Source organism: Pyrus communis, chromosome 16 (assembly GCF_963583255.1).
Source record: "Pyrus communis chromosome 16, drPyrComm1.1, whole genome shotgun sequence".
NCBI lineage: Eukaryota > Viridiplantae > Streptophyta > Magnoliopsida > Rosales > Rosaceae > Pyrus > Pyrus communis.
The window spans coordinates 19112572-19138344 of NC_084818.1; the positions used below are offsets into that span (position 1 = coordinate 19112572).

General features: G+C 42.5%; 1 protein-coding gene and 1 pseudogene across 1 annotated transcript; both read right to left on the bottom strand.

The window, feature by feature from the left end:
• Positions 1-2122: 2122 nt before the first annotated feature.
• Positions 2123-24752, bottom strand: LOC137719921 (cellulose synthase A catalytic subunit 2 [UDP-forming]-like; annotated as a pseudogene).
• Positions 12968-18695, bottom strand: LOC137721013 (uncharacterized). Its single transcript, XM_068460137.1, has 9 exons — positions 18668-18695; positions 17912-18035; positions 16529-17653; positions 16225-16442; positions 15646-16011; positions 14763-15495; positions 14354-14441; positions 13929-13943; positions 12968-13519 (listed from the first exon to the last, which is right to left on the bottom strand). Exons 1-9 carry the CDS (start codon positions 18693-18695, stop codon positions 12968-12970), a joined length of 3249 nt encoding a protein of 1082 aa, XP_068316238.1.
• Positions 24753-25773: the final 1021 nt, after the last annotated feature.

The following is a 25773-nucleotide window of genomic DNA, read 5'->3' on the forward strand; positions in this document are numbered from 1 at the left end:
TATCATTCATAAATAGTCATATACATTCACAGACAGTCATACATGTCTACTCTCGATAATCTACATCTTGAGTAGCTCAAAAGTGGGCTACTTCTTGATTGTTTTCTACCGAAAAATTCGCAGGCTGGCTTTTGGAGAAGTCATCTTACAATAATGTATGGACTTATCTAATTGTGGAATTTTTTTTCGTATGCCCACACCTGCACATATACTAAATAAGTACTCAACCACAATAATAAATAACCAATTCACTACTAACCCAACACATATTACCTGAAAAGTATACGTAAATCCTTTGCAGCCCCATGTGGATCTTTGGCCCCTCTAGTTCGGCACAAGTCATTGAAACCATCTTGCTCCCTTTCTTTGAGGCCTTCTTCGCTTTAGTATTGCCCTTCTTTTTCCTACTGTTCTTGGTCTCTCCTTCGTACCAAACTTCTGAGGAAAACGCTCCTCCAGTAACCTAATCTCAGAAGGGTCAACCTCTATGTCATAGGGTTCGTCGCACCTAAGCCCATTGATGAGGCAAAAGTCCTTGGTGAACCGCGTAACTTCACGGCCAATTAAATAGCTAAGTCCCTCCAATTCTTGCACCCATTGATTTTTCACTCTGCGGAGTGACAATTCATGGAACAACTTACCACTGCAAGCCATTCTATTAACCTTTTCAAACTACCTGTAGTAAGAAGCTCTAAAGGCAGCCTTCTGGGCATCATTTAAATGTTTGCCACAAAAGCCCTAAAACATGAGAAGGTTAAAAAAGGTTGTTCACCCTTTCCTTGTACGATTCCTCTTCTCATGTGGCTTGTTCACCCTTCCCCTGTACACAAAACTATACAAGCATTCATAAATTTTAGCAATTTCTCATCGACACAAATGAACCAAAGTCAACGATATGACTCCAACTCAACCCAATTGAACAACATATAACCTAACACAACACTTCAACAAGTTTTCATAACCATACATCAACCGTGAACAAAGCTTCATGAATTTAGAAAAATTAAGTTCATTCATAAAGTTAAACAAACTTTCATCTCACAACTCATCCCCAAGTCAACAATATAGCTTCAACACAACCAAATTCAACAATAGTTAACCTTAACACAACCTGTCAACAAGGTTTCATAATCATACATCAACCATTAACAAAGCTCTTTGAATTTAGCAAAATTAAGTTCATTCATAAAATTAAACATGCATTCATTAACAAAACTCAACCCCAAGTGAACAATATAACTTCAACACAAATAAATTCAACAATAATACACAACATGTCAACAATTGTGCATAAACCTACATCAAACCAAAATTTCCTAAATTGATGGGTCATTTATGACAAGGTTTTACATTAAGCTTACTTTGGCTGATACGTTGGCAGCCGTTAAGATTAGATCCAACGGTGTCAACCGTTGTCATGGCTCTTTATTACGGCCCCGAGGCTCGCACTGCTCTTCTGAGGTCCCCCATCAGAGTAAGAATCTAATTAAGTAAAACTTTTAGGGCAATCTTCGGCTTATTCGAATAAAAGTTGTGGTCAACGAAATTCTTAGCCTAAGTCGTCTATGGTTTGTTGGAAGGGTGAAAGTACCCATTCAACTTTCGAACACGTCACGGCAACACATTTATAGGTCCATTGTTTTCTGAAAGGAAAAAAAAAAAAAAACAGTAATAAAAAAAAACCAAAAGGTGTACGAGATATTCGTTTTTATGACAATCGTATGAAACCCTAAAGTTGACAAGGGAGCGAAAAATAAGAATGCAATTCTCTCTCAGAATGTAAGACCAAAGGTTGGGGTGTGGAGGACACAAAGAAACAAACAAGAAAAACAAAACCCTAAAATCCACCGGATGTAATAAAAGAATTAACAGAACAAATAACAATGTGTCATCCCCCAGCCCTCTTTATCGACACAGACAGCGCCCTAAACTAGAGACTTCATCCCCACAAAAATACTTGTGCAACTCCAGAACGACCATAAGCTGGAACTGAGAACAACCTAAGACTTTATTCACGTATCCAATCGCAATTTAACCCGCAAACCTCCAATCCGAATATCGGCAACTTATGTGCTTCATTGATAAAATGTGAATAGATACAACCATTCTACAATAAGGAATCCTATTGATTCGAACCCACATAAGAGTTAATATTGATTGTGGGCATCCTATCTTGTTTACCCAGCAATCCCTTGAGGAAGGGGTAGAGATGCACAATGACCCAGAAGGCAAAAAATAGCCGACCCAACAACGGACCCCATGAATCATACCCGTTATTGATGGCTTCTGAAATACCAACGACAGCCCCGACTATGTTTATTATAATAAAGTTGTAGGACGGATCAATAATGATGTCCACTTGAAGATGTAAAGTTCGGAAGATGCTCCATCATCTGCTGCCTTTGATGTAACTGTGAAGTCTGTGTCAACACCAGCCAAAACCTTGAGTACGGGACCCTGGAAGAGAGCAAAAAGATGTGATGAAGCGCCTCCAATTACCCAGAACTGCTCATTTCTCCACCAGTCATCTATCCCGACGCCCCCCCATTGCATCTCAAGGATACCAGTTGCAGCTATGTATATGAAGAGAGCCATGAAAATAATGCTGGCATAGTTGCTTATCTATACGTTCAAGTTAAGGTACCAATAGTTAGAACAGGCATGTTCAAGCGTACAAGGTATAACAGCCCAAGCAAGGATTTAGTTTTTGGACTAAAACTATTGTTAATCCAAATATAGAAAACTGTGCTCGCATACTTCATATTCAAAGGAAGTTGGAAAATAGGTTTAGTACCTAATAGACAAACCTTCATCATCATACAAACACGTAACATTTGCAGGACTCACAGTAAAAAGATCATGACCCAATAAAAAAATTATTATCATTAACCTAGTTTGTACTGTATTACTGTCATTTACTTTGTGAAAACCTTTTAGCAGAAGGCCACCAAATTTTAGAAGGCAAGTATTGCTATTCTAATAATATGAAACATAAAGCACATTTAATGAGCTAAATATGTTCCTTCAGAGCCCAAAATATGCAACTCAAATCAGCATACCACATATTTTGTTCCAATTAAGCATCTTTCCCACAAAAAACAGGAAAAAGTGAGTAGAGTTACCTCAGGGACAATGAATACAATAAATGATCAAGGGAATGGAGGTCCACAGATATACAACTGAGTTTTTATACGAAAATCGTTCCAAGCTTTTCAATCCACTCCCATATCCATACCAGATTGGGCAATGTCTACTAAGGAAGATCTCAACAGAACCAAGGACCCACCGTAGAACTTGATTTAAATGATCACTGAGGTTAATAGGAGCTGATCCTTTGAATGCTGGAAGTTTGGGTATGCAGTAGACAGACCGCCATCCATGGCAGTGCATCTTAAATCCTGTCAGAATATCCTCAGTAACAGAACCATATATCCAGCCAACCTGTTTGAGATCAAAATTAGATTCATTGAGTGAATAAAAGATGGGTTCGGGGATTATAAGTTTAGAAAATTTTAAACATCTCTCCCAGTTACGTACTTCCTTTCCCCATTCTGTTTTATCTTCATAACCACAGCTTATGACTTGGATGACTTCTTTCAAGAGCAATGCAGAGCTGAAATCCTCCGGTATTCCACCATTTTCCAAAACTGCAGAGGCTACAAAAACTGGAGACTGCCCAAATTTCTTCTCCAACTTCAGCTGGGACATATTGGATGTTTTGCTGGTGTTTAATTCTGCAATACCAACACAACGTAGTCATTGGCTGTGTAATTTTCAAACCAAAAAATAAAGAAAGAAAGAAATTAAAACACCAATAAAAGAAGGGCAATAGCAGGAATTATTAGTTGTTGAGATTTGGTTGCAGAAATAATCAGTGTTTATTATGTCGTCATCACACCATCGTCGTGGTTGTTATCATTTGAATCATCAATATGTCGCCGTTACTAAAAGTGACCATTTCCGCAACCAAATCTTAAAAGCTGATCATTCCTGCTAATTGCCCTAAAAGAATGATAGTTACATTCTTGGTGCAACCATTACCTTCAATTCCCTCTCCAATATTTTCAAGTGCATGTATCTGCTTTGATGCTTCCCTCTTTTTCGATTTTGCTTTTTCTCTGTCTTTGATTTTGCATTCTTTTTCTTTCTAGATCCACAACACAGGCAGCACCATTTTGGCCAGCAATTGCAGGTTCTGCTAGGGGGTTTCTGTTTGGTAGGAGCATCGTATCCATAAAGTGCTTGCCTTCTGAAAACACACCCAGTTCCAGCATATATTGGTCCTTGTATACCATCTAACCCTTTCATGTTGATCTGTTTTCAATACCAGATTAGCATTTTACAGTGGCAACAGAAATTAAAATCTCAAATAAAGAGTCATATACGTCCATCAAAGAATACAACATTCCGGTTGGAGTGTCTATCATGACGATCAATCCCATCAAATCTTTGAGGGAACTGCACATAGCAAACTTTCTTCCCTGATGTAGGGTCCATCATGAAACACATGGCTTCTCTGATTGCCTTGCTATTGTTGATGTAGTGATCACAGTCAACATTCAGAAGATAAGGAGCATTTGAGATAATTGCTGAGAACCGAATCTTCAAATAAATATATTTTTTTAAAAAATAAAAATTTGTCAATATTAATTCATAAACATAATACTGAAAAGGATTACAAAAACAAAGAGGGGAAGAAAAGGAAAAGTAGCCTACTGTAAGCAACACAAACATGAACTTTAAGGCTTACCAAAGCATTCATGGCACCGGCCTTTTTATGGTGATCAAACCCTGGTCTCTTTTCACGAGAAACATAAACTAGACGAGGTAACTCATATCCTTCAACATCATGAACACCATTGTTACCAAGAAAGACCTGTAAATGAACAGAAATTACATAGAAAATCCTCCAGGAACTCTTACACGGTCACCAAAAACGCCAAAGACCTAAAAACTAATAAAATGTACAAAGACACACTGAAAATGCACAAGAAGCTCAAATTTGTGTAAGCTCTTGATATCTTGTGTATATGTGTATGGTTATATATAAGCATCTTCAGCAATCCAGAGGCACCATTAACTCCTAATGAATATTAATCAACGATTGATAAAATTCATGAGAATAATTATTGTGGAACTAACAATTCTACAAAGAAGAAACAGTGTGAAAGACAAAAGCCTCATGTTGTTGAGTGTACATTGTAATCATATCACTAAAATATTGCTGCCAAAAACTTAAAGAAAGAAATATAATCCCACCTGAATCATGCCAGGATGGTCTCGTACATTACTCCCTGGCCAGGGGGTCCCATCCTGCATTGTCCAGCCATCCTCGGGAAGTTTTTGTGCCATGGCCACCAAACGATTGATTCTAACTTTAAATTCTTCATATTCTCTCTGCAAAAAAAATAGATAAAATCATTCTGGTAAAACTAGAAGCAAAAACCCAAAATCTATTTGAAAATCCATGCATTCAAATCATTACAATAAACTGCATGAAAAATAATAAAATAGTAACAATATATAGTCACAAACCTTCATTGCACATCTTTCCCTTACAAATGCTGGATGAACTTTGTTTGACAGAAATACCATTCTGGGGCTCGGGGCTCAATACTAAACTTCTTACAAAAAGGAACCCATTTCCTGGCAAGCTCGGATGTTTCAGAGAGCTTCAAAAGTAAGCATGGCAGCACCATCCGAGACATAGCATGCAACTTTATCAACTGGATAATCAACCGCAAGGATGGACAGAACCGTGTTTGCAGTGATTAGAGGAGGTTCTTTCATAGGGTCAACTGTACTAACAAAGATGCCTACACTGGCTAATTCAGATGGCTTCCCTTCCTTTTCATACCTGGGAATATGTGAAGCAAATCATGAGGCAACTTATTCCAACTTATGTGGGAATCCCCAAAGCAAGTGGAAATGAATAAAATGAAATAAAATCTGACAACTTGAGGACAACACAACACTAAATAAGTTGGCCCTACCCAAGTGATAGTCGATCTAGGTATGTTTCTCGCTCTATTGGATGCCATTTGGGGAACTGATCCAGAATCCATGATATAGCAAACCATATTTCACATATGACTGATGTAAACCACAAGCCATATGCATCATTAACTGGATGGAGGATTCTATAATGAAAGAATAAGCCAAGTATTACAAGGCGGAGTATTATTTATTAGGGAAAATGACAAGTCACCCATTTCAGTTACTGTAAAATAGTCTGTTATCTCTAAATGTAATTAACTGTGCTACTGTTTGTGTTTAGTTAGAACTGTTATAAGGTAGGTAGTTAAGGGGTATCTTTGTAAATAGCCAAAGGCTATATATATGTCTTCACAGTGTACAAAATAAAAAATTCAGAAATACAATTGGAAAGCTTACATAGGAAGTTTCCAGCTTCTATATGGTATCAGAGCCATTTCTGCTTCACAGCATCGATCCTTCCGCAATTACGGTCAATTACGGTCGCGTCTCCAATCTGTTTAGAAAGGTTCTCGCTCCATCTCCGAGTATCTTCAAGAAATTAAGGAAATCTCAGACTCCTTGCAAGCTGCTGGTGCCTCCGTTTCTGATCGCGACCTAATTGCAGCCAGACTTCATGGCTTGCCTGATGATTTTGAGTCCTTCATTGACTCAATCATGCTTCGATTGTCCTCTACCTCTCTTGATGAACTCCATGGTCTTCTTCTCACTAAAGAACTGTCCATGGCTCGACGCAAAAATATCAGTTCATCCTCTGCTGCTGAACCTTTTCAAGCCTTCTCGGTGCACTCTCAGCCTCCTCTGCTACCTACTCCTTCTGTGTTTGCTGCTCAGCACCAATCTTCATCCTGGCAACAATCAAAATCTGCAAATCGTGGCAAACATAACAGAGGCCATTCCTTCTCTCACAGAGGCAATCGCAATTTCCAAATGAACCGTGGCAATTACTCCAACATTCGTGGAAATCGTAACTTTCAAGGCTCTCGTCATCCTCAAGGCTCTTCCCATTTCAAAGTTCCCTGTCAAATCTTTGGTTCTAATAGTCATGAGGCTCTTGATTGTTTTGATCGAATGAATCCTGACATCTGTGGTCGGATTCCTCCTGCTAAACTCGCTGCTATGTATGTCAATCAATCTGCCAAACCAGCTCAGCCTTGGTTGATTGACTCGGGTGCGACTTCTCACATTACTAATGATGTTGCCAACATTTCTTCTCCCACTCCCTATACTGGTGAAGATAAAGTGTATATTGGTGATGGTAAAGGTCTTTCTATTCATCATATTGGTTCATCTGCTTTGCATACTCCTCATACTTCCTTTAAGCTGCAGAATGTTTTACACGTTCCCTACATGAAACATAATCTCGTCTACTTATCAGTTTCTCAAAGATAATAACTGTTCATTGACCCTTGACCCTTATGGATCAACTGACAAGGATCGTATTTCGGGGAAGATGCTTTTGCGGGGACCCGTTAGAGATGGATTCTACCCTCTTCAAGGCTCCAGCACTTCTTCACTTTCTTCTCCCTCAGCTCTGCTCAGTGTCAAGGGTCCTGTCAAAGTTTGGCACCGACGCTTGGGTCATCCATTCTCCTTTATTCTTCAGGGCACAGTCCTTCATGTGATGTTCACCTCCCGCACCACACGCTCAACTTAGATCCAAGTTAAGTGCACAGTCCTGTCGTACATACCACTTTAGGTGGTTCCGACTCGTAGGTGACCCGCGATTATTCGCACAGCCTTCACGTGATCGTAGCACTAGAGCGTTTATATGTATTACACCCAGGCCTGTCGTACAGACCACTTTAGGTGGTTCCGACTCGTGGGCAGGTTTAGTTATTGATATTGAGATTTGAGCTCTAGATGCAGCCGTACAGGTCACGTTAGGTGACTCCGGCTGCCAGATTATATGTTATTGATATGATTTATACCTGAGCACTTGCATTTCATTCTGAGGTTTCGACATGGCATATTCTTGAGCATGATTGGCATATCTATATACATACGTACATATGTTCATTTTCTGAGAAGTATACAGGTTTTACGGCGAGGGGTTAGAATCTTGTTTTTGAAATGGTTTTTGAAAAGCTTTGTTTTTGCCCACTCACGCTTTTGTTTTGCGCCCCTCCAGGTTCTAGTTGTCTAGCAGGTTCGGTGGTTTCCCAGAGGGCTTTCCTGGCATTTCTGACAGACGATCCCCAGAGTAAGGTCACCTTCGGGTGTACTGTTGTCGTATCACTTTCTTTTGGACTGCTGTAGGCTTACGCTCTGAACTTGTGTCTCACTTACGCTAGCACTTGATTTTATTACTTTATGTTGCTAGTTTTTATTTATTCGTACTATTTGTATTACTATTTTATTAGCTTCCGCACCGTGCACATGGTTACGTCACCTCCGTGTGACGGCCAGCACTCCCTGATCTTGGTCGGGGTGTGTCAGTTTGGTATCAGAGCCTAGGTTTGGCAGTCCTGTGTCTTTGTGAGTATTCTAATGGTTTTGGTGTCTTCTGTTAGAATTATGCAGCCTCGTCGGGAACCACGTCGCTCTGATGAGCCTAGTTTCCCCAATATTGCTCAGCTGGGGAAAGCTATTGCTACCACCATTCAGTCGGCGATCCGCCCTCCCCAGAGGACTCCCCTGGAGACTATGTATAATCTGAAATTGGATAAGTTCGAAGGTAATGAGGGCGCAGAGCGATGGTTAGAGCACATTGAGAAGACTTTTCGTGTGTTGCACAATCAGGGGAACCTTCCTGTTGAGAGGTGGGTCGAGACGACCTCATGATTTTTGGGTACGGAGTCTGCAGCCTGGTGGGAGCAGGAACTCCGTCGCTTGACTTCAGCTGAGAGGATTGATTGGGACGTTTTCAAAGAGCTGTTCAAGAGGAGGTTTGTGCCTCCTTAGTATGTTGATCGTAACAAGCAGGAGTTCACCGAGCTGAGACATGGGAAGATGACGGCTAATGAGTACTATCGCAGGTTCACTGATCTGTCTCGCTACCACCCAGGTTGCAGGTAATCCGGCGGAGATGCTTCGTCGTTTCCGCCTAGGTACTAAGAAGAAGTGGCGTTCGATGGCGACTACTACCCACTGTGATACCTACCAGGATTTCTATGAGATATTGTTGAGGATTAAGGATTCTGAGAACATGCCGAGCGAGAGTGAGGAAGAAGAAAAAGATGGTAATCAGAAGAAAGATGACAAGGGTAAAGGTTAAGCGTCGCTCGGGCCTCGTAGGATGCAGAACTTTAAGAGGGGTGGCACTAGTTCTAGCTCTTCTAGCGGTGGTTTTAGTGCCACTGGTCAGGGACGAGGAGGTAGGTTTGCTGGTGGTGCCAGAGGGCAGAGACAGGGTGATGGTGGTAGAGGCAGAGCTCCAGTTTGCCGCAGATGTAATAATCGACATTTTGGTGAGTGCAGGCATGGCAGCAGTGGTTGCTTCACATGTGGGCAGATGGGACATCGGGCTGCGAATTGTCCCCAGAGTCAGCAGCAGAAGCCGCAACAGACTTTCATGCCACCACCTGCACCGATTCAGCAGATTCAGGGTCCGAGTAGTTATGGACAGGCAGGTCGAGGTGGTGCCTACCACTACCAGGGTGATGCTGTTCCTTATGCCCCGGGACAGTATCAGTATCCCCAGGACCCGTATTCTCAGGGTGGTTATCCTCCATATCCTGGCGGCTATATGTCGTATCCTCCAGCTTCAGCAGGTGGTTCTCAGTGGTTTCAGGGATGACAGTTTCAGCCAGGAGAGATTGCTACTAGTAGTGCGGGGTCTTCGAGGCAGTCTGGTCAGCCCAGTCAGGAGCGTGGTACTCAGAGTCGCGGTGGTCAGACGAACAGAGGTCGCAGCGGACGACAGCAGACCCAGGGGCGTATTCATAATATTTCTCTGCAGGATGCTCAGAACAATCCGGATTTGATTATGGGTACGTTAAATATCCTTGGTTATTTTGCTAGAGTATTAATTGATTATGGAGCTACACATTCTGTGATTTCTCATACTTTTGCTCAAGTGACGCAACCTCGCCCCACACCTCTAAGGTACGATTTAGAGTTCGCTATGCCTAGAGGAGAGAGATGTATAGTAGATCGTGTGTACCCAGGATATCCAGTGATAGTTGAAGGTGTTGTTTTGCCAGCTGATCTTATCTCGTTGGATATTGTTGACTTTGATGTGATTCTAGGCACAGATTGGTTGCATTTCTATCGTGCCAATATTGATTATTACGGGAAACGTTTCACCGTCCTGGACTACCTGTAGTTACTTTTGCGGGTGAGCAGAGTGGGGTGAGACATGGCGTTATTTCGGCTTTGCGAGCGAAAAGGTTGTTGTCTAAGGGTTGCGAGGGGTACTTAGCTCATGTGGTGTTGGAGGAGGCTGCTCCTAGTAGAGTTGAGGATGTGAGAGTAATCAGACACTTCCCCGACGTTTTCCCCGAGGATTTACCTGGTTTACCCCCAGATCGAGACATGGAGTTCACTATTGAGTTGCTTCCAGGTACTAATTCTATTTCCTTTACTCCTTATCGTATGGCTCCCGCTGAGTTAAGGGAATTGAAAGTTCAGTTGCAGGAATTAGTGGATAAGGATTTCATTCAGCCTAGTACTTCACCGTGGGGAGCTCCAGTATTGTTTGTGAGAAAAAAAGATGGAACTTTGAGGCTGTGTATTGATTACAGGCAATTGAATCGAGTGACGATTAAAAACCGTTATCCATTGCCTCGTATCGATGATTTGTTTGATCAACTTCGAGGTGCTTGTGTATTCTCCAAGATTGACTTGAGATCTGGATATTATCAGCTGAAGATTAGTAGGGATGACGTTCCTAAGACGGCGTTCAGGACTCGTTACAGTCATTACGAGTTTCTGGTTATGTCATTTGGGTTGACGAACGCACCGGCTGCTTTTATGAATTTAATGAACCGGGTGTTCCAACCATATTTGGATAGGTTTGTTATTGTTTTCATCGACGACATTTTGGTGTATTCGAAGTCTAAAGCGGAGCATGTTCGACATCTTACTTTGGTGTTGAAAAGGTTGAGAGAACACCAATTGTATGCTAAGTTTAGCAAGTGCCAGTTTTGGTTAGATCAAGTTGCGTTTTTGGGGCACATCATTTCAGCTCCTGGTATTTTGGTGGACCCTCAGAAGGTCGCAGCTGTGGAGAGTTGGGAACAACCGCGAACCGTCACTGAGGTGAGAAGTTTCCTTGGTTTGGCGGGGTATTATCGGCGTTTTGTTAAGGATTTCTCTGTACTTGCTTTACTGCTGACGAGACTAACGAGGAAAGACGTTAAATTTGAGTGGGATGATAAGTGTGAGCAAAGTTTCCAGCAATTGAAGCATTGTCTCACTCATGCACCTGTTTTGGCACTCCTGGACGATAGTGGTGATTTCGAGGTTTATAGCGATGCTTCCTTGAATGGTCTGGGATGTGTGTTGATGCAGCATGGTAGGGTGATTGCTTATGCTTCACGACAGTTGAAACCTCATGAGTTGAATTACCCTACACATGATTTGGAGTTGGCCGCTATTATCTTTGCGTTGAAGTTATGGAGACACTACCTTTATGGAGAGAAATGTAGGATCTTTACAGATCACAAGAGTCTTCAGTATCTTTTTACTCAGAAGGAACTTAATCTTCGTCAACGGAGGTGGATAGAGTTGCTCAGCGATTACGACTGCACGATTGATTATCACCCTGGTCGTGCAAACGTAGTGGCTGATGCACTTAGCAGGAAGTCTCAGGGCCGTATCAATGCGTTGTACGCTAGTCGTATTCCTCTTTTGGCGGACTAGCGTGCTACAGGAGTGAGGCAGAAGATCGAGAAGTGGCGTTACTTGCTAATTTTCAAGTTAGACCAATTCTAATTGATCGGGTGCTTGAAGCTCAGGTATCTGATAGGGAGACTCAAGAACTAATTCAAGCTCGAGATCGTGGAAGGAGGAGAGACCTCAGGTTTCGCGAATCGGATGGCATGTTGATGCAAAAGGGTGCCACGCGTGTGGCCGTGCCTTGCACGCTGAAGGCGTCAACTAACGCCGTAGGGAATATTCCATCAGTTTTGACAGATTCCGTCAATGGCGTCAGGAATATTCCGTCAGACTTGACGGAATATTCTGTCTCCTTCTCCGGCGCCGGAAAACTGGAAAATTTTCAAACTTCAATCTCCTTCGTTTTTCACCCAAATTTGATAAAATTGGTACCAAATTGAAGCTTGGAACTAGAGGAACACAATTATACTACTTTCAAGGGTTAAAAATCACGAAATCTCACCTGCCAAAACAACCCAACTCCGGCCAACTTCGAAACCAGTGATCCCGACGTCCAAATCCTTCAAACGAACCACTCCGAGCCTCCTTGGGACCTCACTAAGCTACCTACGAGCTTCAAATTTCCTAAAACGTGAGAAATCACATCTGCATGAATAGTACCCAAATCGGACTTCGTAGAATCGACGTGAAAACGTTGATGTTCTTACCTGAAAATGGTATAGCTCCACTCCTCCCAGCCTCACGAGCTCGAAAATGGTCTTGGTTCCCTCGATCTGTAAAGGTTTGATAGGTTTTGGGTGTGTGTCCGTACGTTTTCAAGGGAAATGGGAGGAAAGGGGGCTCGAGACAATCACAGGGAAATGGACAGAGGGGTAGGGAGAGTGAGAGTGTGAGTGTGTGGCCCAACACAAAAACAACCAATAGACGTAAAAGAAATGAACTAGGGGCAAAATTATCCTTTCACACGTGCGTTAAAATGTTTCTGGGACGGGCTGTCACAACCTACCCATCTTAATAGAATTTCATCCCGAAATTCAAAACAACCAGATAACAACCCCTAGTTGTCAAAGAACAACCGAGGATACAAATCCCTCATCCGATCTTCTGTTTCCCATGTAGCTTCCTCGACTGAATGATTCCTCCACAAAACTTTCACTAACATCACTGACTTGTTCCTCAAAACTTTTTCCTTCTAATCGATGATCGTCACCGGTTCTTCGTCATAAGTCAAATCTGGATTTATTTCTAACGGTTGAGGAGGTATCACGTGAGACGGATCAGCAACATAATGTCGAAGCATAGACACATGAAAAACGTTATGCACTCTAGCCAACTCCGGAGGCAACTCCAACCTGTAAGCTACCTCACCAACTCGCTCTGTGACCATGTATGGTCCGATGTACCGAGGACTCAACTTACCCTTCTTTCCAAACCGCACGACACCTCTCCACGGTGAAAGCTTCAGAAATACCCAATCGCCAACCTCGTACACTCTGTCCGTAGCATGCCGATCTGCTAAACTCTTCTGCCTGTCCTGAGCTGCTTTCAGGTTAGACTTAATCTCCTGAACATTCTGAGTAGTCTCCTCAACAATCTCCGGACCCACTAAGACTCTTTCTCCAACCTTTGACCAACACAACGGTGTGCGACAAGATCTACCATACAATGCCTTAAATGGCGCCATGCCGATACTCGAATGAAAGCTGTTGTTGTAAGCAAATTCCATCAAATCCAACCGCTGGTGCTAAGCATCACCAAACTGTAGCACCGAAGCTCGCAACATATCCTCCAAAGTGTGAATGGTTCTCTCTGACTGTCCGTCCGTCTGAGGATGATACGCCGTACTATAAAGTAGTCTCGTGCCCAAAGCTTCCTGAAAAGCCACCCAAAACTTGGATGTAAATCGTGGATCACGATCCGAGACAATACTCATAGGGACACCATGGTACTTCACAATCTTCGAGATAAACAGCTCCGCTAAACAGCCCAAAGAATACTTCTCTCTCACTGGAATAAAATGTGCCGACTTAGTGAGCCGATCAACAATCACCCAAATGCCATCAAAGCCATTTTGTGTATGCGGAAGCTTGTACACAAAATCCATAGTGATATTTTCCCATTTCCACTCTGGAACGGGAAGCGGCTGCAACAACCCAAACGGCTTCTTCCTCTTCGCTTTGACCTGCTGACAAACAGCACACCTACTCACATACTCAGCTATCTCCCCCTTCATACCCGGCCAAAAATAAAATGGTCGAATGGTATGATACATTTTTGTAGCTCCTGGATGCATGGCGTAAGCCGAGATATGTGTTTCATCGAGAATTTCCTTCTTCAACTCCAAATTATTAGGCACGAACATTCTACTCTCTTGCATCAACATGCCATCCGATTCGCGAACCCTAAGGTCTCTCCTCCTTCCACGATCTCGAGCTTGAATTAGTTCTTGAGTCTCCCTATCAGATACCTGAGCTGCAAGCACCCGATCAACTAGAATTGGTCTAACTTGAAAATTAGCAAGTAACACCACTTCTCGATCTTCTGCTTCTAACCTCACTCCTGTAGCACGCAAGTTCACCAAAAGAGGAATACGACTAGCGTACAACGCATTGATACGGCCCTGAGACTTCCTGCTAAGTGCATCAACCACTACGTTTGCACGACCAGGGTGATAATCAATCATGCAGTCGTAATCGCTAAGCAACTCCATCCACCTCCGTTGACGAAGATTAAGTTCCTTCTGAGTAAAAAGATACTGAAGACTCTTGTGATCTGTAAAGATCCTACATTTCTCTCCATAAAGGTAGTGTCTCCACAACTTCAACGCAAAGATAATAGCGGCCAACTCCAAATCATGTGTAGGGTAATTCAACTCATGAGGTTTCAACTGTCGTGAAGCATAAGCAATCACCCTACCATGCTGCATCAACACACATCCCAGACCATTCAAGTAAGCATCGCTATAAACCTCGAAATCACCACTATCGTCCGGAAGTGCCAAAACAGGTGCATGAGTGAGACAATACTTCAATTGCTGGAAACTTTGCTCACACTTATCATCCCACTCAAATTTAACGTCTTTCCTCGTTAGTCTCGTCAGCGGTAAAGCAAATATAGAGAAATCCTTAACAAAACGCCGATAATACCCCGCCAAACCAAGGAAACTTCTCACCTCAGTGACGGTTCGCGGTTGTTCCCAACTCTCCACAGCTGCGACCTTCTGAGGGTCCACCAAAATACCCTGAGCTGAAATGATGTGCCCCAAAAACGCAACTTGATCTAACCAAAACTGGCACTTGCTAAACTTAGCATACAATTGGTGTTCCCTCAACCTTTTCAACACCAAAGTAAGATGTCGAACATGCTCCGCTTTAGACTTCGAATACACCAAAATGTCGTCGATGAAAACAATAACAAACCTATCCAAATATGGCTGGAACACCCGGTTCATTAAATCCATAAAAGCAGCAGGTGCGTTCGTCAACCCAAATGACATAACCAGAAACTCGTAATGACCGTAACGAGTCCTGAACACCATCTTAGGAACGTCATCCCTACTAATCTTCAGCTGATAATATCCAGATCTCAAGTCAATCTTGGAGAATACACAAGCACCTCGAAGTTGATCAAACAAATCATTGATACGAGGCAATAGATAACGGTTTTTAATCGTCACCCGATTCAATTGCCTGTAATCAATACACAGCCTCAAAGTTCCATCTTTCTTTCTCATAAACAATACTGGAGCTCCCCACGGTGAAGTACTAGGCTGAATGAAATCCTTATCCACTAATTCCTGCAACTGAACTTTCAATTCCCTTAACTCAGCGGGAGCCATACGATAAGGAGTAAAGGAAATAGGATTAGTACCTGGAAGCAACTCAATAGTGAACTCCACGTCTCGATCTGGGGGTAAACCAGGTAAATCCTCGAGGAAAACGTCGGGGAAGTGTCTGACTACTCTCACATCCTCAACTCTACTAGGAGCTGCCTCCTCCAACACCACATGAGCTAAGTACCCCTGGCAACCCTTAGACAACAACCTTTTCGCTCGCAAAACCGAAATAACGCCATGTCTCACCCCACTCTGCTCACCCGCAAAAGTAACTACAGGTAGTCCAGGACGGTGAAACGTAACTATTTTCCCGTAACAATCAATATTGGCACGATAGAAATGCAAACAATGTGTGCCCAGAATCACATCAAAGTCAACAATATCCAACGGGATAAGATCAACTGGCAAAACAACACCCTCAACTATCACTGGACATCCTGGGTACACACAATCTACTATACATCTCTCTCCTCTAGGCATAGCGAACTCTAAATTGTACCCTAGAGGTGTGGGGCGAGGTTGCGTCACTTGAGCAAAAGTATGAGAAATCACAGAATGTGTAGCTCCACAATCAATTAATACTCTAGCAAAATAACCAAGGATGTTTAACGTACCCATAATCAAATCCGAATTGTTCTGAGCATCCTGCAGATAAATATTATGAATACGCCCCTGGGTCTGCTGTCGTCCGCCGCGACCTCTGTTCGTCTGACCACCGCGATTCTGAGTACCACGCCCCTGACTGGGCTGACCAGACTGTCTCGAAGACCCCGCACTACTAGTAGCAATCTCTCCTGGCGAAACTGTCCTCCCTGAAACCACTGAGAACCACCTGCTGAAGCTGGAGGATACGGCATATAGCCACCAGGATACGGAGGATAACCACCCTGAGAATACGGGTCCTGGGGATACTAATACTGTCCCGGGGCATAAGGAACAACATCACCCTGGTAGTCGTAGGCACCACCTCGACCTACCTGCCCATAACTACTCGGACCCTGAATCTGCTGAATTGATGCAGGTGGTGGCATGAAAGTCTGCTGCGGCTTCTGCTGCTGACTCTGTGGACAATTCGCAGCCCGATGTCCCATCTGCCCACACGTGAAGCAACCACTGCTGCCACGCCTGCACTCACCAAAATGCCGATTATTACATCTGCGGCAAACAGGAGCTCTGCCTCTACCACCATCACCCTGTCTCTGCCCTCTGGCACCACCAGCAAACCTACCTCCTCGTCCCTGACCAGTTGCACTAAAACCACCGCTAGAAGAGCTAGAACTAGTGTCACCCCTCTTAAAGTTCTGCGTCCTACGAGGCCCGAGCGACGCTTGACCTTTACCCTTGTCATCTTTCTTCTGATTACCATCTTTTTCTTCTTCCTCACTCTCGCTCGGCATGTTCTCAGAATCCTCAATCCTCAACAATATCTCATAGAAATCCTGGTAGGTATCACAGTGGGTAGTAGTCGCCATCGAACGCCACTTCTTTTTAGTACCTAGGCGGAAACGACGAAGCATCTCCGCCGGATTACCTGCAACCTCTGGGTGGTAGCGAGACAGATCAGTGAACATGCGATAGTACTCATTAGCCGTCATCTTCCCATGTCTAAGCTCGGTGAACTCTTGCTTCTTACGATCAACATACTCAGGAGGCACAAACCTCCTCTTGAACAACTCTTTGAAAACGTCCCAATCAGTCCTCTCAGCTGAAGTCAAGCGACGGAGTTCCTGCTCCCACCAGGCTGCAGACTCCGTACCCAAAAACCATGAGGTCGTCTCGACCCACCTCTCAACAGGAAGGTTCCCCTGATTGTGCAACACACGAAAAGTCTTCTCAATGTGCTCTAACCATCGCTCTGCGCCCTCATGACCCTCATTACCTTCGAACTTATCCAATTTCAGATTATACATAGTCTCCAGAGGAGTCCTCTGGGGAGGGCGGATCGCCGACTGAATGGCGGTAGCAATAGCTTCCCCCAGCTGAGCAATATTGGGGAAACTAGACTCATCAGAGTGACGTGGTTCCCGACGAGGCGGTATAATTCTGACAGAAGACACCAAAACCATTAGAATACTCACAAAGACACAGGACTGCCAAACCTAGGCTCTGATACCAAACTGATACACCCCGACCGAGATCAGGGAGTGCTGGCCGTCACACGGAGATGACGTAACCATGTGCACGGTGCGGAAGCTAATAAAATAGTAATACAAATAGTACGAATTAATAAAAACTAGCAACATAAAGTAATAAAATCAAGTGCTAGCGTAAGTGAGACACAAGTTCAGAGCGTAAGCTTACAGCAGTCCAAAAGAAAATGATACGACAACAGTACACCCGAAGGTGACCCTACTCTGGGGATCTTCTGTCAGAAATGCCGGGAAAGCCCTCTGGGAAACCACCGAACCTGCTAGACAACTAGAACCTGGAGTGGCGCAAAACAAAAGCGTGAGTAGGCAAAAACAAAGCTTTTCAAAAACCATTTCAAAAACAAGATTCTAACCCCTCGCTGTAAAACCTGTATACTTCCCAGAAAATGAACATATGTACGTATGTATATAGATATGCCAATCATGCTCAAGAATATGCCATGTCGAAACCTCAGAATGAAATGCAAGTGCTCAGGTATAAATCATATCAATAACATATAATCTGGCAGCCGGAGTCACCTAACGTGACCTGTACGGCTGCATCTAGAGCTCAAATCTCAATATCAATAACTAAACCTGCCCACGAGTCGGAACCACCTAAAGTGGTCTGTACGACAGGCCTGGGTGTAATACATATAAACGCTCTAGTGCTACGATCACGTGAAGGCTGTGCGAATAATCGCGGGTCACCTACGAGTCGGAACCACCTAAAGTGGTCTGTATGACAGAACTGTGCACCTAACTTGGATCCAAGCTAAGCGTGTGGTGCGGGAGGTGAACATCACGTGAAGGACTGTGCCCTACTCTGGGCGGGAGCACTAACACCGGGGGTGCAGGTTAAGAGCTCTCTAAGCATCTCGACTCGCTACTGAAATATAAACATGAATAACACTTACCTGGCACTTACCTGTGCGTCCACAGCACCCAATATGCATATGTATATGTATGCAACTAATAATGTGACTAATGGTGCATAAACAACGATAATATAATGCATGGCATGAAACAAATAACCCTTTCAATCAATTTCTGGGAAAATAAATGTATATAGGTATATACAGAAAACCAAAAGCCCACTCACTGGTATGTGGAAGGGTCGTAGCCCCCCTGCCTCGAGTGACCACGCTCGTCCTCGGGATACGTATCACCTATATGCGAAACAACTACAAAAACGTTAATTTTAAAGCACATAACCAACCTTTCGTAATAACTTCTCATACATTGCTCAAATTGGGCAAATGAATAAACCAACGTGCTCTACTCGACCTCAGGAACACACCCAAATTTTTAGAAAAATTTTCCATCGCCGCACGCGCACCCACGCTCAGGCACGTGCCTGGCACGCTGACGGCGTCAACTGACGCCGTAGGGAATATTCCGTCAGTTTTGACAAATTCCGTCAACGACGTCAGGAATATTCCGTCAGACTTGACGGAATATTCCGTCTCCTTCTACGGCACCGGAAAACTGGAAAATTTTCAAACTTCAATATCTCCTTCGTTTTTCATCCAAATTTGACAAAATTGGTACCAAATTGAAGCTTGGAACTAGAGGAACACAATTATACTACTTTCAAGGGTTAAAAATCACGAAATCTCACCTGCCAAAACAACCCAACTCCGGCCAACTTCGAAACCAGTGATCCCGACGTCCAAATCCTTCAAACGAACCACTTCGAGCCTCCTTGGGACCTCACCAAGCTACCTACGAGCTTCAAATTTCCTAAAACGTGAGAAATCACGTGTGCATGAATAGTACCCAAATCGGACTTCGTAGAATCGACGTGAAAGCGTTGATGTTCTTACCTGAAAATGGTATAGCTGCACTCCTCCCAGCCTCACGAGCTCGAAAATGGTCTTGGTTCCCTCGATCTGTAAAGGTTTGATAGGTTTTGGGTGTGTGTCCGTACGTTTTCAAGGGAAATGGGAGGAAAGGGGGCTCGGGACGATCACAGGGAAAGGGACAGAGGGGTAGGGAGAGTGAGAGTGTGAGTGTGTGGCCCAACACATGCCAACACAACACAAAAACAACCAATAGACGTAAAAGAAACGAACTAGGGGCAAAATTGTCCTTTCACACGTGCGTTAAAATGTTTCCGGGACGGGCTGTCACAAAGCTCTTCCTCTTTGGATCTTTATTTTGAGAAATATATTCCCCATCTCTCTACTAGTCGTGCACTATCTTCTTCACCTGTTTCTACTTCTGCCTCTGATTCTCCCCATCCTTCTTCTTCTCAACCCATTTCAGTCCCTGCTGCTTCCAGTTCTGACTTTGTTTCTGAATCCTCCACCTTACCCTTAAGTCAGTCCAATCCTCCTCCTCTTCCTCTTAATTCTCATCCAATGATCACAAGATCCAAGGCTGGCATTTATAAATCTATCCCTCATGCCTATGCAGCAACTAACCATCCTCTTCCTGTTGACACTGATTATGTTCCCAATACATACCTGCAAGCTTCTAAGCATGCTCATTGGCGAGCTGCAATGCAAGATGAGTATAATGCATTGATCTCTACTGGTACTTGGTCCATTGTCCCCTCTCATCCTTCCCAAAATATAGTTGGATGTAAATGGGTGGTTCGAGTTAAGAAAAAGGCTGATGGCACCATTGACAGATTTAAGGCCCGACTAGTGGCAAAGGGTTTTCATCAACAATAAGGTATTGACTTCCAAGAGACCTTTAGTCCAGTTGCCAAGCCAGTTACCATTCAGATCTTACTCAGTCTTGCTGTCCAACATAACTGGTTTCTCAATCAATTGGATATAAGCAATGCCTTTCTTCATGGTGACTTAAAGGAGGATGTCTACATGCAACAACCTCCCGGGTTTGTTGATCCCAATTCTCCTACTTCAGTTTGTAAGTTGAAGAAATCCCTATATGGACTAAAACAAGCTCCTCGAGCTTGGTTTGATAAACTTTTTCAAGCTCTTCATTCTCTTGGGTTTCAACAATCTTCATCTGATGCCTCATTGTTTGTTCTTCATGGTCCTCATTTGGTTATTGTTCTTGTGTATGTTGATGACATTCTAGTAACCGGTCCTCACTCCCAAATATGTCAACAGTTTATCACCCAACTCAGTTCTCAGTTTCCAGTAAAGGATCTTGGTCCTTTACACTACTTCTTGGGCTTAGAAGTACACAGATCCTCCCATGGCATTTTTGTTCATCAATCCAAGTACTTAATTGATCTTCTTAAGAAAACACACATGGAGGGTGCCAAACCGTGCTGCACACCCCTTAGTTCCACAAAATTAGATAACAATGGGCCTCTCTTGTCCAACCCCACTGAATATCGTTCTATTGTTGGGGGATTACAATACCTTACTTGGACTAGACCGGATCTCGCTTTTGCTGTCAACCAGATCTGCCAATTCATGCATGCTCCCAAGGAACAACATCTTCAGGCAGCTAAACGAGTTCTCCGATTTCTTAAAGGTTCTCTTTCCCACGGTTTATGGTTCACAAAGGGTTCAACCCATCTTTCAGCATACGCTGATGCTGATTGGGCTGGCTGTACTTTTGATAGAAGATCTACCAGTGGCTATTGTGTGTTCTTAGGCTCCAATCTCATTAGCTGGAGTGCTAAGAAACAAAGTACTGTTGCACGGTCATCTACAGAGGCTGAATATCGCTCCTTAGCTCATACAACTGCTGAACTTACTTGGGTTTGCAAAATCCTCAGAGATCTTCACTTCCCTATCCCTACACTGCCTACACTTTGGTGTGACAACATCTCAGCCATCTCTCTAGCATCTAATCCTGTTTTTCATGCTCGTACAAAGCATGTTGAGATTGATTACCACTATATTCGAGAATTGGTTCTAGCTAATCTTCTCAAAGTTCAGTATGTTTGCAGTGCAGACCAATTAGCTGATCTTCACACCAAGTCCTTATCCAAAAGTCGATTTCAGTTCCTGTGCTCCAAGCTTCCCATTGGAATCTGTTCTGATTCCCCTTCTAGCTTGAGGGGGTGTATTAGGGAAAATGACAAGTCACCCATTTCAGTTACTGTAAAATAGTCTGTTATCTCTAAATGTAATTAGCTGTGCTAATGTTTGTGTTTAGTTAGAACTGTTATAAGGTAGGTAGTTAAGGGGTATCTTTGTAAATAGCCAAAGGCTATATATATGTCTTCATAGTGTACAAAATAAAAAATTCAGAAATACAATTGGAAAGCTTACATAGGAAGTTTCTAGTTTCTATAATATTATCATTCTGTATGGGTTTATCTTGCTTAGGTAACTTTCTTGAAAGTGGCTGCCTGCCTTCATCCATCCTGATAAAGCATATCAAGTCAATCTTGTAAATATACAAAAAAAAGTAATGAGCAGATGACGGTTACTTAATAGAATCAAGATAAAGAATAAACAATCAACTAACATCATTGGTGAACTACCAATTACGAACAATGAGGGCTTTGGAGTTCTGCGGAACACAATGTTCTGTCTGTGTGCGTGCGTGTGGTTGTATAATCGTCATATTGCTTAATAGTCATGTAATTCTCTCAAAATTAACTTTGATAAATTTATTTGCATTCTTTAATTTTAATAGCCATTAGTCACTTACATGGGTAAATCAGGATCATCCAGCTCATCATTCCCACCAAAGATCCCTCCATCGCTAACTCCTTCATGCTTTACAACCTGAAGTTTTTCATTCTGCTTTTTGTTCCACTCTTCCATTCAGTCCTTCCACGCCACACTCCCATACCCATATGCTGCAATGTCTTTCTTAGGGACCATTGGTCTAGGTTGCACTACAACATTCAAAGTACTAAGATTACTACTAGATGGATGAAAACAGTTACAAGCATGCTAGAACACAAATAAGTAATTTAAAAAAAAAATAACTTAAAAGAAGATGGATCAGAAAAAGGCAAAGGATGGACTCTGTTTCCATGACCCATATACGGAGGTACAATAAGAGCATGTCGATCAGAAGAAATTTCAGAGTCCTAAAAGAAGAAAAATCATCACAGTAAGGCACTAATCAAATCATAGGGGCATACAGATAAAAAGCATGTAATCATAATAGACAGGACAAATTGCAATTTCTGACATATTTACCTCTTCACCATAGGTCAAAAGTGGGATTTCAGAACCCAAGGGAGAGGACTCATGCTCTGAATGTGCAGGAATTCTGCAATTGTAGTCGGAACCACTTACAAGGTTAAGGCATGCAGACAGCACAGACTCTGCAACTTGATGAGGGCCCAAAGCATCAAGATTACCATAATTGAACTCATTGTCCAAATCATCAATGCCATCTTCTTCTTCATCACCTTCAACCCTCGGACTACCTGCAAGTTGTTTCGGTTGTTAAGAAAAAGTTTGAAACTTTAGTGGGAAATTGAACTGTACTTAGAAAAATGCAGAACAGACTACCCTTGATTCGCTTGTATCTGGTTTTACACTGAGGGCAAGCCTGATTTCCTTCTCTTCTCTCGTACTCGTAACACAGTCTGCACACAGGGAAAGCACATTCGTTGCAGGCAACAAAGGGGTCTCCATCAACTGTAATTTCAATCTCGTCTCCACAAATTTGACATATTTGTCCACTCAATTCTTGCACAGACTTGATGTGTAACAACCTCAAAAGACATTAGTAAATGCGATGACTTAAGATGTAACATAACCTCTCTGAACATCCATTAAACACATAATACAGATGATAAGCCGAATACACAGCCGAGAAATCTTATCATCATTACTATAATTTTTCAGTAATAGCTTCCAGAACCTTTCAAACCCCCTTTATAGCCCACTAAAGTGTACATCTATCGTTGCGGTCGATGATCAACTTGTTTCTTGTCAAACCAAAGTAAATTAATAACAAATCACACAAGTAGTGCGCCACTGGTAAAAATTTAAGAGTTTTCAAAATGATTCCACAAAGTTCAACAATGCCAGCATTCCTACATTTCGTTTCAAATTTGCACCGGTTCATCCAACTGAAACGCTAGTTCGATCAGCTACTGTCTCTCACAAACTTGTTCCAAAACAATGAAATAAGTAAGATTATTTTTCTAGCTCACTTTTTCTTTCCTAACTCCATGTTCCTTGACTGTGTGACAATCTCATACTTTGTTCCATCCTTTGTCAATTGGTTAGTGTGAGAGAAAGAGAGATGAATGCTCACAATTTCAAAAATTCTTGAAATTCCTTGGAGCAAATTACATTCGCAGTGCTAAACAAGTCCTTCAAAATAATTAATCAAAAAATAATAATTGGAGATTACAGAATGCTGACACACTAAAAGTTGTTAAGTAGTGAAGATAAAACTGCCCACCAAAAAACCCCAATCCAAATCAGTATTCCAATTGGAGGACTACCATAAAAAAAAAAATAAACCCTAACTGACTAGGACCCAAGTTTGTTTTTATTGCCAAAATCAAGAAAACAAAAAAAAGGAGGAAATGGGCATACCCGTGAACTTTCATCTGCATTGATGAGCACAAACTCGTTCCTGTTATGAGAACCAGCAACAAGTTTTCCTCTTGTGTCCATGGCTCATTAGCTCAAAGCTCTGATCTTTCACCCAGTCTGCCGGCCCCCACAACAACCAACTTTTGCTATTCACACCCCAACAAAACCCAAGCACAAACCCCAACCCCAACCCCGCATTTAAAAAGTATTGCCAGCCGGCCCACTGTCTCTGTCAATTCATCCCAGCTTTCGCCTGCCTGCCTCCTCTTTCTCTTCTTATCCAGATACAAGCAGAGAGAGGGAGAGGGAGAGAGTGAGCGTATGTGGAAATTCAGGAAGCGTAGGAAGGAAGAAGAGAGAGGAAATGGAAAATGCAGACCAGCAATTGTGAGGATTGATTGAGAAGATGATATTGAGGAGGACTGAGGTGAGTGGTGGTGGCGCTGAGTTGTGCCCCCACCGGAGTTGGCAAGAACTGAAATTTTAAGGGGAAAAAAACTATTTTGTAAAGTAAAAATTATAAAAACCTGTGTCCCTTCTTTTCTTTTTTGTTTTTAATTCAGGAGTCCCGTCTCTGATTTGTGGGTTACCAAACTTTGTTCGGTTCATCTTCAAAGTGTGTCTTTTTGATTTTTTTTTTTTTGTTTTTATATTGGAATTGACTTGATGACAATGTCAAATAGTAGCATGCCATGTGAGCCTTGTGAAACTGGTAGGATCTAGAGACAATTGAGCAAGTTCTAAAAACTTCTAATCCTTGTGGGGACAGCAGCTTGTGGGTCCCATTCGTATCCTTTGGTATTTGGTACGTGGACGGGACGGGACGAGACAGGACAGAACCGAGGTTTCGTATTATGTTTCGTACGCGCAGGATGGAACGGGACGATTGTTTCGTCTTGCGTTTGGTATGCGCTGGACGGAACGGAACTAAAAGATTGAATGACTAACTTACCCATGTTTCGTCTGTTATTTGGTATAATGTTTATGTGTGGAACGGGACGGGATAATATTTTTTTTTTTTTTAACTTGTTCATATTTAAACACATATATGTTTATCTATGATATATTTTTTACAATAGTACATGGCTGAAGATGTGTTATGCCATGATGTATGATGCCATTTCTTGACTGAAGACATGGTAGAACAAGCAAAACGAAAAACAATGGCAAAGAATTTAGAGAGAGTAAGTGAGTAACTAAAGATTGTATTCCTTGAACAATGAATGAATTACAGAGAGAGGTGTTTTTTATTTATACAAGTACTCTTAGCTTCACTCATAACTACTAACCAACTAACTTCATATCCCTACAAATCCTAACAGACTAACAGCCTTCCTACAATCTCAACAAACTAACTACTTTGCTGATGTGTAACCTTCATGCTGATGTGTCTGTAGAGCCATACTGATGTGTACATATCAATCAACAGACCCATGGCCTGAAGCAATAACTTCATGTTTCTTGAGTATTCATCTAATAAATGGCTATTTAGGACAACATTGGATCTTTAAGACAAGAACTCCCATGTACAAGGAGGAGAGATGAGCATATGAGAACACCAAATAAACTTCAACAGACCATCTTTTAC